Source organism: Uloborus diversus, chromosome 7, assembly GCF_026930045.1.
Source record: "Uloborus diversus isolate 005 chromosome 7, Udiv.v.3.1, whole genome shotgun sequence".
Lineage (NCBI taxonomy): Eukaryota > Metazoa > Arthropoda > Arachnida > Araneae > Uloboridae > Uloborus > Uloborus diversus.
In genome coordinates, this window is record NC_072737.1 from 141,315,850 (window position 1) to 141,330,175 (window position 14,326).

General features: G+C 34.2%; 1 protein-coding gene across 1 annotated transcript in view; it reads right to left on the reverse strand.

Moving 5' to 3' along the window:
* Positions 1–3,391: 3,391 nt before the first annotated feature.
* The window catches only part of LOC129227014 (plasma membrane ascorbate-dependent reductase CYBRD1-like), a 143,067-nt gene continuing 132,132 nt past the window's right edge, over positions 3,392–14,326 (reverse strand). The window contains exons 3-5 of the mRNA XM_054861644.1: positions 13,044–13,249; positions 6,918–7,087; positions 3,392–6,186 (exon numbers count right to left, since the gene is read on the reverse strand). Coding sequence (XP_054717619.1) covers positions 6,033–6,186; positions 6,918–7,087; positions 13,044–13,249 — 530 coding nt within the window. The 3' untranslated portion in view covers positions 3,392–6,032. The remainder of the gene's footprint in view (positions 6,187–6,917; positions 7,088–13,043; positions 13,250–14,326) is intronic.

Genomic DNA, 14,326 nt, shown 5'->3' on the forward strand with positions numbered 1-14,326 from the left:
ACTTTGTAATCTATTATAAGGTTCATCGCATTTGAGCAGTGAAAATAACTGCTTGAAAAAGAACGAGAAGAAAATCCGAAAAAAAGTAATAAATAATTTTTGAATTCTTTTTTTCTTGGAGGGGGGGGGGGGGGCATTACATGTCACTTTTCTATTTATATGTAGACGGTGAAATGGCTTTGCTTAAGACAATCTCTTCTTCACAGCGCTGTCTTTAGGCGCCAATACAATGAAAACAAAGCAGTGTATGCCGTCCGATTCCTTCCTGATGTGATTTTTAGATAGTTTCGTTTTTGTTCGTACTAAGTTTATTTTTAGATGAGCTATTAATAGTTTAAATTAGTGTTTTAAGCTTATGGTCGGGCAAAAAATGTAAAATTTTAATATCGTGTTAGCCCAAAACCTAGTTATACGAGGGTTCAGACGGAACTGTGCTGAAAAAAGCCGGGCTGGTTAGAAAAGGGACTACTTGTAACAAAAAAAAGAAAAAAAAAAAGGGGGGGGGGAGACTACCTGTAACAAAGAAAAAAAAAGCGTTCGGGTGACAAACCATTGTTTTTTTTTTTTTTTTTTTTGAAAATATGAAAAAAATTGAAGAACCCAAACTGATGGGGAAACATATCCGAAGTTCTTGTATCAGACTCGGAGACGTTCTCATTTGCTTCTGATTTTTCTACAATTAAAAAAAACTAGTATGTTGTGGCCATCACGAAACTTTCTTCTATATTTTTCCTTTTTCTGATCCCTCCCCATGCTTGACGAGGAAGCAATATTCCTAACAAAAACAAAATGACACATGCAAAAACTTGACGACCATCCCAATGTCTGAATTATTGTAAAAGCAAAGCAAAGAGCGAAAATTGAAAGTTACTTTAAAAGCCTTGCTTGAATTAATTACAAATATTTTATTTATTAACAAACATAAGATGGCAACAGTTAAAAATTTTAAATCATTGAGATAATATTTCCGATCATTTCCATACAATTAAAATCACGAGAAATACGCAGACGACAATCTATTACGATTTATCTTTCTTATTGTTGCATTAATAAAGCTATTTTTATTCGCAAAAAAAAAATCAACACCACTTGGAGCGATTGGAGTCAAAATTGAACCAAAGCCTGTTTACGTATGGATTCACATATATTCCAAATTTCAACCAGAACGTAGCATTACTTCTTGAGATAGGGCACTCACAATGGAAAAAAAGAACGGGCGATTGCGCTACCCCCTTTTTAGCTGTTGACACCAAAATAAAATCAGCTCTTATACCCACTAAGGGCTACTTGTTAAAAAATTTTTGTTTGATTCCGTTCGTTATTTCTTGAGATACAGCAGTCACAATTGACGACGAAAAACGTTCTATAACTCAACCCCCGTTTGAGCTACTGACACCAAAATTGAATCAGCACCTTCTCCTGTTAGGGGCAACATGTGGACCAAATTTTGTTTGATTCCGCCAGTTACTTCCTGAGGAATAGCAAGCACGCGTAACTCAAAAAACGTCCCATTGCTCCACCCCCCTTGGAGGAATTCGCGCTAAAAACCAATGGGCACAAGTTCACATAGGGGCACATATGGGTACCAAATTTCGTTCAATTTCATGCGGTAGTTTTTGCTGTAGAGCAGCCACAAAAAACTGGTCACACACAGACGTGACACACATACACACACACAAACAGACATTTTCCAAAAATAGTTGAAACGGACTCAGCACACCTCAAAACGTTCGAATCCGTCAAAATTCGAAAATTTGCACGAATCCAATACTTTCTTCTATATATTAGATATAGAAGAAAGTAAAAAAAAAAATCGGCGAGTATTTATCAATGTCTGGATTATATTCGTAAAATATTTAATTTTAAAGATTTTCGCCGATTGTTTTACTAATATATTATGTGAAGTTTTAATAGTATTTTTCTGCATACAAAATGGATGTGTCGAGTATCATGCAAATTTATAATCAAAGATGGACGTGTGTCCTGCTAACATTCAATTTTGATCAATATCTGAATTCATCATATTCATGAAACTTTAACTTTTATTAGATTTCCGCAATATTTATTTATTTATTGTGTTTGTTTGTGCGAATGCTGGTCTAGAACAGGTTATAATACAAATTAACTAAGTCATTTTAATGTATTAAATTATTAGTAAGTTAAATTAATCCTAATATAAATATTAATTTCTAATAGTTAAAACTAGCTAAGTTTTCAGCCAACAAATAGCCGATTATGTGCTTTTTGTTAACACCAAAAGACACTACGGTTCAAGAAAATTGTACGTAAGAGTACATTCTTGAGCATGACGCCCCCCCCCCCTCCTAAAATGAAATCCTGTATCCGGCCCTGATAGGAGCGCTGCAGCCACTGTCTATTGGCGAATGAAAAAGGTAAAACAAATGCATACCGGAACTTTTAACTTGCTTTGAAGCTTAGTGAATGACAGTAATTTTTCCTCGTGTTTTTGGGAAGCTTTCTTTTCTATTCCTCTGAAATTACATTACACCACAAACTGTCTGAAGCCAGTAATTTGCCAGAAAGAACACACGTGGAACGGAATGTTTTACTTTTTCCATCAAATGTGTATTTTTCATAATTTTTTTAACTGTAAATCTCCGATCACACGCTTTGTTAACTTTGCCTACCTTGTTTTCGATCAGATTCTTTTTTTAAAGCATTTTACTGTAGAATGGCATAAATTAATTAATTTAGAGACATTTCAAACCAATTTACCGGTATTGGGAGGGAAAAAAAAACAAATTTCGAATGGTGTTTGTTGTTTTTTATGAATAACAGCCATTTTAAAATAAGCAGAATATTAGGGAATATAAAAAACAGTCAAACGACTTTACACTGTTAACACAATAAAAAAATATTGAAAAAACGACATGTGATAATTTTAAACATGCATTTATTCAAAAATATATTTCGGTGTATGATGACTTTTGTGGCGTATTTTTTCTCTCTTCTCTTTTTTTGACAAATTTCAAAAATAAAATCAGCCAATGTTTTGAAAAACACTACTGAGTTTCATTTAGAATGGCATGGGAATGTTGTGTGTGTGTGTGGGGGGGGGGGGGGGAGAAAAAAAAGACTTCATATTCGAATTCAATTTCGCGTTATTTTGGTTTTATTACAAAATTTCAAGGTGTGCGAACACTTTTGGGAGCCACTGTAGATAGCTCAGCAGTTAGCAACACTGGTCATAGTTTAAAAAGCACTTTTTCAACTTATTCGAACTATTTGATATACGCGTAACTCAATCATTGTTTAAATTGGAGTAAGTCAGGTACAGGATTAATATTAAAGATTAGTCAATAAAAATTTGTAATTTGTGCGAGGTCATTAATGAAATGAACTAAAATTAAAAACACACTAAACAGGCAAATAAATATAAAGAAATTTATTACATTCAAACTAATACAATTTTTTATAAATACAAATACGTTCATAATGTTATATGACAATGGAAAAAGTAAGTATGCACACAGGACACATGAATACATAAAATAAAATGAAATTCATTAGAGAAAAACAATCTTGCGTTTCAGCAGAATAGAGGCATCAATAGGTAAAAAACAATCACTGACAACCCACACACGACTGATCTCCTCAAGCAATCAAGGTGAAAATCATGGTGCCTCCAATCCAGCCAAGATTGATGCCAGTATAGAGTATTCAGGAAGGAATGATAGCGGAAGTAAACAAAGAGGGTTGCTATTTCACGTCAACATTTGCCACTTTCATCAATAACTCATTAGATAGGCGATTCTCACTTTAGAGTTCATGAACATTTGCGTGTCTGATTGGCACTTTTTTCAATCCTTCCAGCGCCAAGCAGACAACGCTATCGCCAAGTTTCACGTTGTTTTGTTTACTTCAACTATCACTTCTAGTTGAATGCACTATAGATATATGGGCAGACGCATCACGTGCATTTTGGATCAGATTGCCCATTGTTAAAACGCTAGGATTTACAAATTGAAATTTCGAACATTGCAAATTCTCATCAAATTGATGAACGTTTAAATGCTAGAAAAAAACATATATTCGCCATGTTGGAACAGTAGATCCGATTTCAAAACGCGGTTTTTGGGGTAAAATATTACGGGTTCTACAGATCTAAACTATTTTAGCACTACACACTACACAGCGCGGATTTCGCTTAGTTCAAATGTAGTGTAAAAAACAGCAACACCAGTTGCTCACAGTGAAATTTCGCCAAAAGGCGACATCATACCAGAAAAGACAACCACGCCAATGTGCCAGTTTGATCCGAAATGGTAGATACGTCGGTCTTCTAACTAAAGTGCCCTATTCTCTAGCCAAGAGGACAATAATTATTTTGTCATGCGACGCCAATATTAACAGAAGTGCTGATAGCTTATCCACAGTATCACGATCAGCAGTAACTTTTAAGTAATATGAACAAGGCACCCTGGGTATTTTTATATAAATCGCCCTCTGGAAATTGATTGTTCTTGAGGCATTCAGGATCATGGCCTTCCGGGATAGGATGAAAGATCTCGCTGTATAAAAGTTTGAACGCATCTAATGTAAATAAATGTTTACATAAAAGTCGGAAATTTTAATTTAAAATTTGTTTCTGGAAGTTAGTTTGGAGTTTTTACATTTTTGTTACTCCACTTTTAACGTTAAACAAACAATTTGCTACCATTTTATATGAAAAGTTTATGGAGAAGCATTAAATAGTTCAAATAAAAGTCGAGATTAATTTAGAAATCAACAAATTCGTCAGGCGGAAGCCAAATCTTGTTTTCCGTTCCTAGCGATTATATATCATAAAAAAATATAGTAGATATAAAAAATATATAGATATAGATTTAAAAAAAAAATCAGGCGAATAATACTTTGATTAAAATAATGATACTATAAAAGTACGAAGACGATCAAAACTTTCTATAATTTTGCATAAGCACATAATACAAAGGCATGTAAAAGTTTCCGAATTCAAAATGCTTTTTGAGCATTTACACAGCTTTGGTAAAAATTATAAGTTTTAAAAGTTGTAGAGGAGAAGTTTTAAAAATGTATTTATATATATATATATATTTAAAAACAGTTATACATTTTGTCATACTTTAAAAACGGATAAAAGAATGAGTACTTTATTTCAGCTACTTATGTCAAGGGGAGTTAGAATTTAATTAATTGATTCATCTATTTTAATAAGAGAAAATTCATCTTAAATTTACGTTAAAATGTTGAAAATTTCGGATAAAATCTTGTTCTCACTAAAACGTGCAAGACATGTTTTAAAAAAACAATAATATAGCTGTCTGTAATACTTAGTTTTAATATTAACCCCCCAGAAATTAATAATACAATCAAGAAATCAGTGGAAACAGAGATGAATTCGAGATGGCTAAAAGAACAACGCGTCATTCAATCAGAATATTTCATAGTAAAATAATGAGTTCGTTGGAATTTTCAAAGCCATTCCTTTGCTTCTTTAAGCCACTTTATTTATTAATTTTTTTATCTAACACAAATGAAAAATATTTTTAAGCTAGTTTGAAAAGAGCACATAAAAATGATGACGTATGTTGTACAATATGTCTCTAAAATTTTTTTAAAAATAGCATAGAAAATTCTTATAGAGTAAGACACCATACAAAATACATTAGGTAAAAACTTAGCAGCAGTCATGAACACAGTAAGTATTTTTAACTTGTAAGTAATTCCAGCTATTGCCGAAGTTTTCTTTTGAATCTGACGTATTATTGAATGAATAATACTAAGTATGAATATTAAAGGTATTTCCAATTTACATAATAATAAAAAAAAATCAAATACACATACAAATGTGTCTTTGTCCTTGCTTTAAAAGTTGGAATAAGTTCAAAATTACAAGGACACCCTTAATTATGATAAAATAGCTTTGTGATAAGGAGCGGCAGTAAAGAAAAGTTGACAGAGGAATACAAAATTCGACTGTCCGGCTCCACAAATCCCCTTTGTGGTTTTCACCCAACTAAATCTTCCCTTCATTTGAAGTCACAATTTTTTCAGTTGATGGTCAACGTGGTGTATCTCTTGTAGTTGCTATTCCTGATGATGTACGGGAGAATGATGGCCAAAGCAATAAGGCACATTGCAAGAACGTTGATCACTATACCTTGCTCCGGGAAGTCCTTATAGTTCGGCTTTCCGTCCTTGCCACTGCAATCAGAGCACATTTGTTAGCTATTTTGAAAAATAACAGGCAAAAAATATAACATTGCAAGAGCTGCCAACCCTTCCATTTTACTCAACTTCCGAATTTTAATGTTTTCCTCGGAACTCCCTAATGAAGAAAATGTCTCCCGAATTTTCCTCAAAATAACGAAATTTCCGAAAAGACGGATTTTTTTGTGATTGATTAGAATTAGTTGAAAATTTCTACAGTGAAAGGCAAGACAGCAAAAACAGAACCTTTTGTTACCCGAGAATGAAAAGTGTACGAGTATATACTATCTTACTCATTAAAAAACGAGCGTATGAACATATGTATGCATCTATGTCATCGCTACTCCTGGTGAAGACACTGATCTGACCATCGAACCAGGCATCGATAGATTCGCAATTTTTTAGGTTACGTGTTTGGCTAGGTTGCATAATTATGCGTTTTTAATTAAAGGCGATAAAAATTGAAAACTTTTTTTTTTCTCCCTCCGAAATCTACTGGTAGATTGCATTTCATTCACTCCTCCCTTCAATCCGTTTCAAGCGGAAGTGGAACTGATGCGTGCGGTAAGGAGGGAGCGGAGCTCCCAATGTACACCGCCGAAGGCGGCTAGTTGATGGAAAATAGAAGTTTGTATTTTAGAACCGCACTTGGAACTATGTGTTTCTTATTATCTCTTACAAATCTGAGGAAATATTTCACTGAACTATAGAATGGAACTTCTCACCTTAGCCTGTATCTTGCCGATTGCGTCAGGCCTGTCAGCGCAGCAGCAACGGCAACACTGAAGATCACCAATCCAAAAGTCACGTGGGTCGGCAGCACAGCTTGTCTGAACTTGGCAGTGGCGCCGTCACAGCACAGCAGCACGAGGAAGGTGAAGAAGCCAAAGATAAACTACAGGGAAAAGATTGAAAAGTGTAAGTTATGGAGATAATTATGTCAATAATAATAGGAAGAAAAAAATGACAATATTTTCTCAGGATCCTTATTCAGTTCGTAATCTAAAAGTCAATAGCCTTGGCTTTGATAAACCAAAATCACGTATTCGTAAATGCTCTAAGTCTAAGCCACTGTTCCAGTTCATGGCAGCAAGAAGCTGCTATGGATGAAAACATATTACCTACAGAAAAGCTAGTGAAAGCAATCACAAACGCATTATTTTCGTAAAGTTCAATCACGCAAAACATCCACTATTGTGGCAGGGCCGCAGAGAGCCAAGGCGGGCCCCTCCCCCCCCCCAAAAAAAGAAAAGGGTAAAAAGGGGAGAAAAATCAAAACTGCTTACTAGAAAACAATTAACTCTATTTTCAATGCCACAACAGTAAATACTAAAAGAGTAAATTTTACTTGATCTTCACATCTTCTCGTATTCAGAGCTAGTTTCCGACTAGGTTGACATGGCCTCTCGTCGGGCCTGTGATGTGGTCAAGGCCTGACGATGACTTTTAAATATTATGGGCATAAAATTTATTTGGTGCCCTTCTCCTTCGCATACTATCTGTAGTGATCTGATAAAAAAATGTTTGTTGATCGTGTTTTTCGCAACCGGACAAAAATGTAACGCACGAATTAGAATGCATGAAAACTATGCTATTCATTAATTTTGCCTTTCATTCAAAAATGAGTTTAAAATTTAAATTTCTCTCAAATATAAACAAGATTACATTCTTTGAAAGTACATTTTACTTTTAGTTTTAAAATAAATGTTTTGATTCTTTAAAATAAAGAAAAAAAAAACCTTGGTTCTTTGCATTTTTTAAACAATCAATTTTTTACCCCCCCCCCCCCCCGTCGCTTTAAAAACATTTAAATGCTAATGCAAATTCAAATGAAGTAGTTAAAACTGACCAGACAAACTTTACAGAATTATTCTTTTTAATGTGTAATTTGCAATTCAAATGGTTCTTTTAAGTTCGATAGTAACTGATAAATAGGTTTCTAAATTTGGTGGAACAGTAGTTAAACGATTAACTCTTCTTTAGCCCTTCGAATAAAGTTAAAAAATTAAATGTCAATACTGCTAGAACGGTTATAAAATTGTATAGAGAAAAATGTTTTCCTAGATTTAATATTCACATCTTGGTTTAGTGAAAACATGAGAAAATAGAATTATCGCAGTTTGTAAAAACTTTTGCTATTGATTTGGTGCCCCCAAAATCTTGGTACTCTGGGCCTGTGCCCCATGTGCCTTTGCTTCAATCGGGCCCTGTCTGTGGTAGTCTTAATTTTAGAAGGTTTTGATCTTTTTTAGCATTTGTCGGGTGCGCCATCGCTCGTGGGGGTTGGGCGGGCATACACTGTAACAAATTTCGGAAACGTTTTTTGATATATCGGAAACGTTTCCGATAGTAAGAATCCTTCATCCAATAGCGAAATCCTCATTATTCAGAAAGCTTTTTCTTATTTCAAAAAATCTAGAAGCGGAAGTGGTGACGCAATGCTTCGAAACGTATTTTATCCTTCCAACATGGGCGCCTGTGAGTCGGAAATAACGAGAACTTCTTTTTTTCTTATCTATGGTTGCTGCAGTCAGCAACTGTTTAGCATTGGATTGCTTGTTATTTCATGTCTAGAGAGTAGTAATATGTGTTAAAACTAATTTTGCACCTTTGCATTTTGGACTGCCCTTGATTTTTTAAACTATGTTCCCAGCTATTAAGTTAGTTAATAACGATTTGCTTCTTTACAATTTCCAGTGCAACCATGATTAGACATATGTTTAAGAAGGAATAACTTCAACACCCGCGTCTATACTTTATGAAACGAAACACTTTGGATTACTCTTATCCAATTGTAATGGAGGTACTTAGATTTTATTCCGCTTGTTCACTTGTAAGTATTAATGAATATTTTAAAACATGTTATATACATTTATATTTTTGCTGATTTGCATTTGATGAGGCTCCAATTGTAACTGTTTTTGGGTTTATCTAATTAATTTAAAGTTATCCTACATATACCTATGTGCGCAGTGTACTATTTGTTGTAACCAATTGAAACTGATTAATTACGCAAAAGAAAGAAGATTTATATTTGAAAAGCAATCACAGAAAAGTTATTCTGAAATACTCGAATACGGTTTGGATATACTACATTGGTTAAAAAAAAAAAAAATGTTTTCTAGTACAGTGCCCGCCACTAATAAAATCACTGGATTATAAAATCAGCCGCTTTATAGAATCAAATCTAGAAGAACAGAATCATTTCTATATCAAAACATGTTAGGTTTATCCTTTAATAAAATCATCCTCGCCGTTTTATAAAATCAAACTTTTAGAGAGCATGTGTTAATTCTTCTCTGAATAGAACCAGGATTTTATTTTTTCTTTCAAGGATTTAAAACATTACAGCACTAATAAAATAACAAATTCTACAAAACCGAAAACAAAAGGTAAAGGTTGTACGTTTTTTTTTTTTTGGGGGGGGGGGGGGGGGTTGAATGAAAAAAAAAAAGAAGAATGAAGCAGTCTCAAGATAATTGTTTCAGAGCCATATATTTAGTTGGTGCTGATGCCTGTTTCCACTTCGCAGAGTCAATCAGTTCGTGCTCATTCAGCTATCTACAGCGGTTGACGGTTCAGTTTTACAATTGAGTTAAAATTGTTAGCTAGCAAGTCGTGACGACTTGAGTGTGAAAGATTAATTCGAAATTTTGAATTAGTATGACAAGCTTCCTAAATGTAGTTAGTGTGATGCTGCAATTAAATTAGGGATTTCTCAATCTTTACTTTCAAATTCTCTTATTCAAACAACAATAAGTCAATATTTTAAGACCCTTGAGAAATTTTAAAAATGTACCTTATGTAAGTTAAAATGTCAACTGTATTTTGCAACTGAACTAAAATAATACAATACAACTAACTAATCGTAATTTATTTCGTTTTTAGAGTATTTATACTTAAAAACCTTTTATTTTTTTCAGTGCATGTGTGCCGGTTTATAAAATCAGCCGCTTTATAAAATCAAATGTCCTCAGAACCAATGTGATTTTAATAAGCGGCGGGCACTGTATTGTAATATGCTTCACAAAAATGTGCCAGTATTATTGATCTTTTTTTATTATAATTTATTCATTCATTTTAAAATATTTATACCATTGGAAAATGACCCAGTTATCTATTAGTAAGCAACATAGTTATGCAATTAATTCATCTGCTTATTCATTTTGTTAAATGTGGTTAACATAAAAAATTTCTTGACATTAGTTGTTCCGTAACTAACATTTCCTTCGTGGATATACTAGTTTAATGTAGGACAGTCAGGAGGAATGAGTCAGTGGCAAAAACGGAACAGCTGCATTTACATGCCAAAATAAAAAGTAATATTATTTCATGTCATTGTTTTAAAAGTGATCATTTTTTAAAAAACTATTTTATTAATATGCAATGTACATATGGGGGGAAGACGAGGGGCGTTCGCCACGCAGGCTGTGCCATTGACATTTTCAGGGGGTTGCTTTTTTTAAGGGGGGGGGAACGCTTTATAGCATTTTATGGGTGCACCATCACTTTTATGGTGTGTGTGTGTGGGGGGGGGGGATTCTCGAATATATGAAATGGAATAATCATGTAATAGAGTTCAATGTTTTAATAAATAAAATATATAATGCATTTTGCGCCGCACACTGTAAAAATAAAATCAGTAACCTATTTTGATTAAGTATTTATATTTGTGATGAACTGGAAAAGGACAAGAACAGAAGAATCAACCTGAATGGTTGAAGGGAGGAGGGAGTTTTCATGACTGCAGAGGGAATTTTCATGACTAAGAGGGGAAAACATCTCCCCAACTCTGCAATTTACTTCTACTTTTACAAATACCTTCTACATCTACTTTGTATAACTTGCACTTCCATTCTTGTTTTTAGTTTTGATTTGTGTTTCAGCTTCACAGATAGTTAACAATTTTGTTTTACTTGTGGAATGGTTTCAATAACATCAATTTTCAGACTGACTTGTAAGATTGTTAACAGTTACCCTATTTTATTAACCTCTGTAACAGTTAATCCACCCTAAGCCAGGGTGCTACATTATATAATACCTGTGGCACCTAACGAGCATTTCTCATTACGAAAAAGACTTTGGAACGGATCGTGCTCCGTAAAGCGATGGTTCGCACGACTTTGCTTATAGTGCCTTCCTTTTTCTAATAATTCTACACGCAATCAAGCAAAAATTATTTTTATCTAACATCACTCTTATAGGCATTAACAAAGGCTCATTTTCCTTTTCTTCCTGAGAGAGAGAGAGTAAAATTTTTCTGGAGCTCATAGAAAGCGAGAATGAAATGATGGCTATCTACACAACAAAGAACTGAGTAACATAAATCAAAGTTTAACATTCGCTTTATAATTTTAACACAATGAAATTCATTATTCCACGCAAGTCTTTTTCAGATAAACAAATACTTCTCATTAGGAAATAATAAGTTCTTTTGTACTTTATTATATGATCATAAAAACTTGATTTTTCTTTATTTGTAAAAGCGTTTTTTTTTTAAAACATTTTTTCTTAATAAAAATAATAAAAAAAAAACCAACGATGTTTGTATTTGTTTATTGATTTATGCAGCTTAAAACCTAAGAAAAAAAAAGACAATACAAAAGGGTCTTCTGTATTTGTGTTGTAAATGTTTTATGTTTTTTTTATTTGCTTCGAAAATGAAATTTTTGTTTGTTCATCGATTTATAACCGAAGTAGTTTTACGCATTTGGAAAAATATGTTTTTAATTTTTTTAAAGGCAAGTCAATTCAAAACTAATCATACGAATCAATTTCGCAAGGGGGAAAAAAATCGAAAACTAAATACTATTTTGCATGCATTAAACTTGAATGACTGAACATAAAAATGTTTATTAATCATAGAATAAAATTAAAGTTTATATGTACTTATTTTACTGTATAATTTTTGAAATATTCACCGCTCGGATTTACATGGGAAAAAAAGTGCTACTTAAGTAAAAATCAAACAACCACCCTGCAATTATCATTTCTTCAAATTTTGGAAGAATTCACCATGTAGGATAAAATTGAAAGTGACACACAATTTTTCTCACCAGATATTAGAACCTTCTTGGAAAGGTCGGCCACCTATGCATTAAAAGCTTTTTTTCCCCAATTCATTATTCCTTTTGGTACAATGTTTGCATTAAGGGAGAGTTCAATCTCACTTGGAGTACGAAGAGTTCGCAAGTCATGAGTCCAATGCACGAGGGCATGCGGTAGAAGTGGATAGGGTGTAGATGGAAAAGGATACATACTCAACTCAATACAAATTAGAGTCGGATCTCGATTACTCGAAGCTTATAACTCGAATATTCATTTATCTCATAGTTTTTATTAGGTCCCAAACTCTTGACACTGCTGTGGAAACTTCACATAACTCGAACTATCAATAAATCGAACGTTTTAGTTTATCCGGTCCTTGGGACTTCCGAGTTAGCGAGAGTTGACTTACATCCAGAAAACAACCAAAAACACGCCCATTTCTATGTATATACATTTATTTCCCAAAGAAAGCAACCTTCCCCTAAATGACCTCTGCATTTTCAAAACCATTCATCCTGTTGGTATTAAGTTTATATCGAGTGCTCTCACATGGAGTGCGAAGAGACCGCAAGCCACGAGTCCATGCTGTAGAAGTGAACGGGGAGTAGGTGGAAAAGGATACATACTCAACTCAATGCAAACTACATCGGAAAACAACAAAAACCACGCCCACTTTTATGTTAACATATTCATTTCTTAATGAAGACAACTGCCCCCCCCCCCCCGTTCGCCCAAATGATCTCTGCATTAAAGGGAAGAATTTTTTCAAAATCGTTCATCCTGTTAATATCGAGTGCTCTCACCTGGAGTGCGAAGAGTCCGCAAGCCACGAGTCCAATCCACGAATGCATGCTGTAGAAGTGGACGGGGTTGGGTCCATCACTGTGCGCATCAATGGCGGCGTACATACCGATGGCGATGCAGGCAATGGACATCACAAAAAGAATGGCGTGCACGATCTTGCTGTAGATTTTCTTGCAGCAAGGGAAGCAACGGTACACGAGCATGGCTGGAAAATGAGACGGAAACAGAATCAGTTTTGAGCTAACGGCTGCGCCCGGGCCCGGTGCAAAAATACCAACATTCGGGCCTTCACCAAACTCTTACGCATATCCCCTTGGTTGCCCTTTACCCAGGATTCTGCGGTCGGACATTATGGATTTTGCCCCTTTGTTGCACCCCCTCCCCTCTCGGGGCCTTTGATGTGAATGTACTCAAGGAGAAAAAAAAAAGAGATTACCATTCGTTCGTCCACCAAAAAATGGGAAAGATTATGTTTGTATTTTTCAAAAAATTTAAAAAATAGATAAAAGAAATAAAAATTTTTCAGTTCCAATTACATTTTCTGAAAGAATTATAGATCTTCATAATCTTTTTTTTTTCATTGAAAACTTATTTTTCCATTCTTGTATAACTAGAAAATCGCCCATCAATGAATAACGGGTGAAAATTGCTTCTAAATTTGAACGAAGCCATTGCCATTGATAGTTGAAATATCAACCCTAACTCCAGTGGATAGCGTTCATTGTTGACCATTTTTTCATTTCCCTGAAATGACACCGTCTTACCAGTAAAACAGTTAAGTTACCGGATCCAGTTCAGCCTTGTCACAATAAAGCCTTTCCCTGCAATGCAGGGTTCATACACTTGTGGTTAAAAAAAATTCCCTGAATATTCCAGATGGTTTTTTTAGAAAAGCCCAGGTTACTCGCTTGATTCAAAATTAAGTTTTAAATAGCAATACTTTCAAAATCTTATATAATTAAAAACTGAGCGTATGTATCTATGTATGTACCTACGTATATATGTCCAAGTTTTTTCTCCCGAACGACAGTGAACTGACTATCGAACCAGGTATCGATGGATTCGTAATCTTCCCGTCTTTATGTTTGGCTACTTAACATAATCCTCCGATAATAATTAGCAGAGATATCAATTAAAAACTATTCATTATGACACTTAGATTTCGACACAAAATCTCTATTTTTCGAAGGCTTTCCTCCATTTAAATTATTATTCAGTGCTTCATCTCAACTTTCCACAATAATGCTTTTACAGGGTGGCGACAGGAACTGGAAAAAAGTTC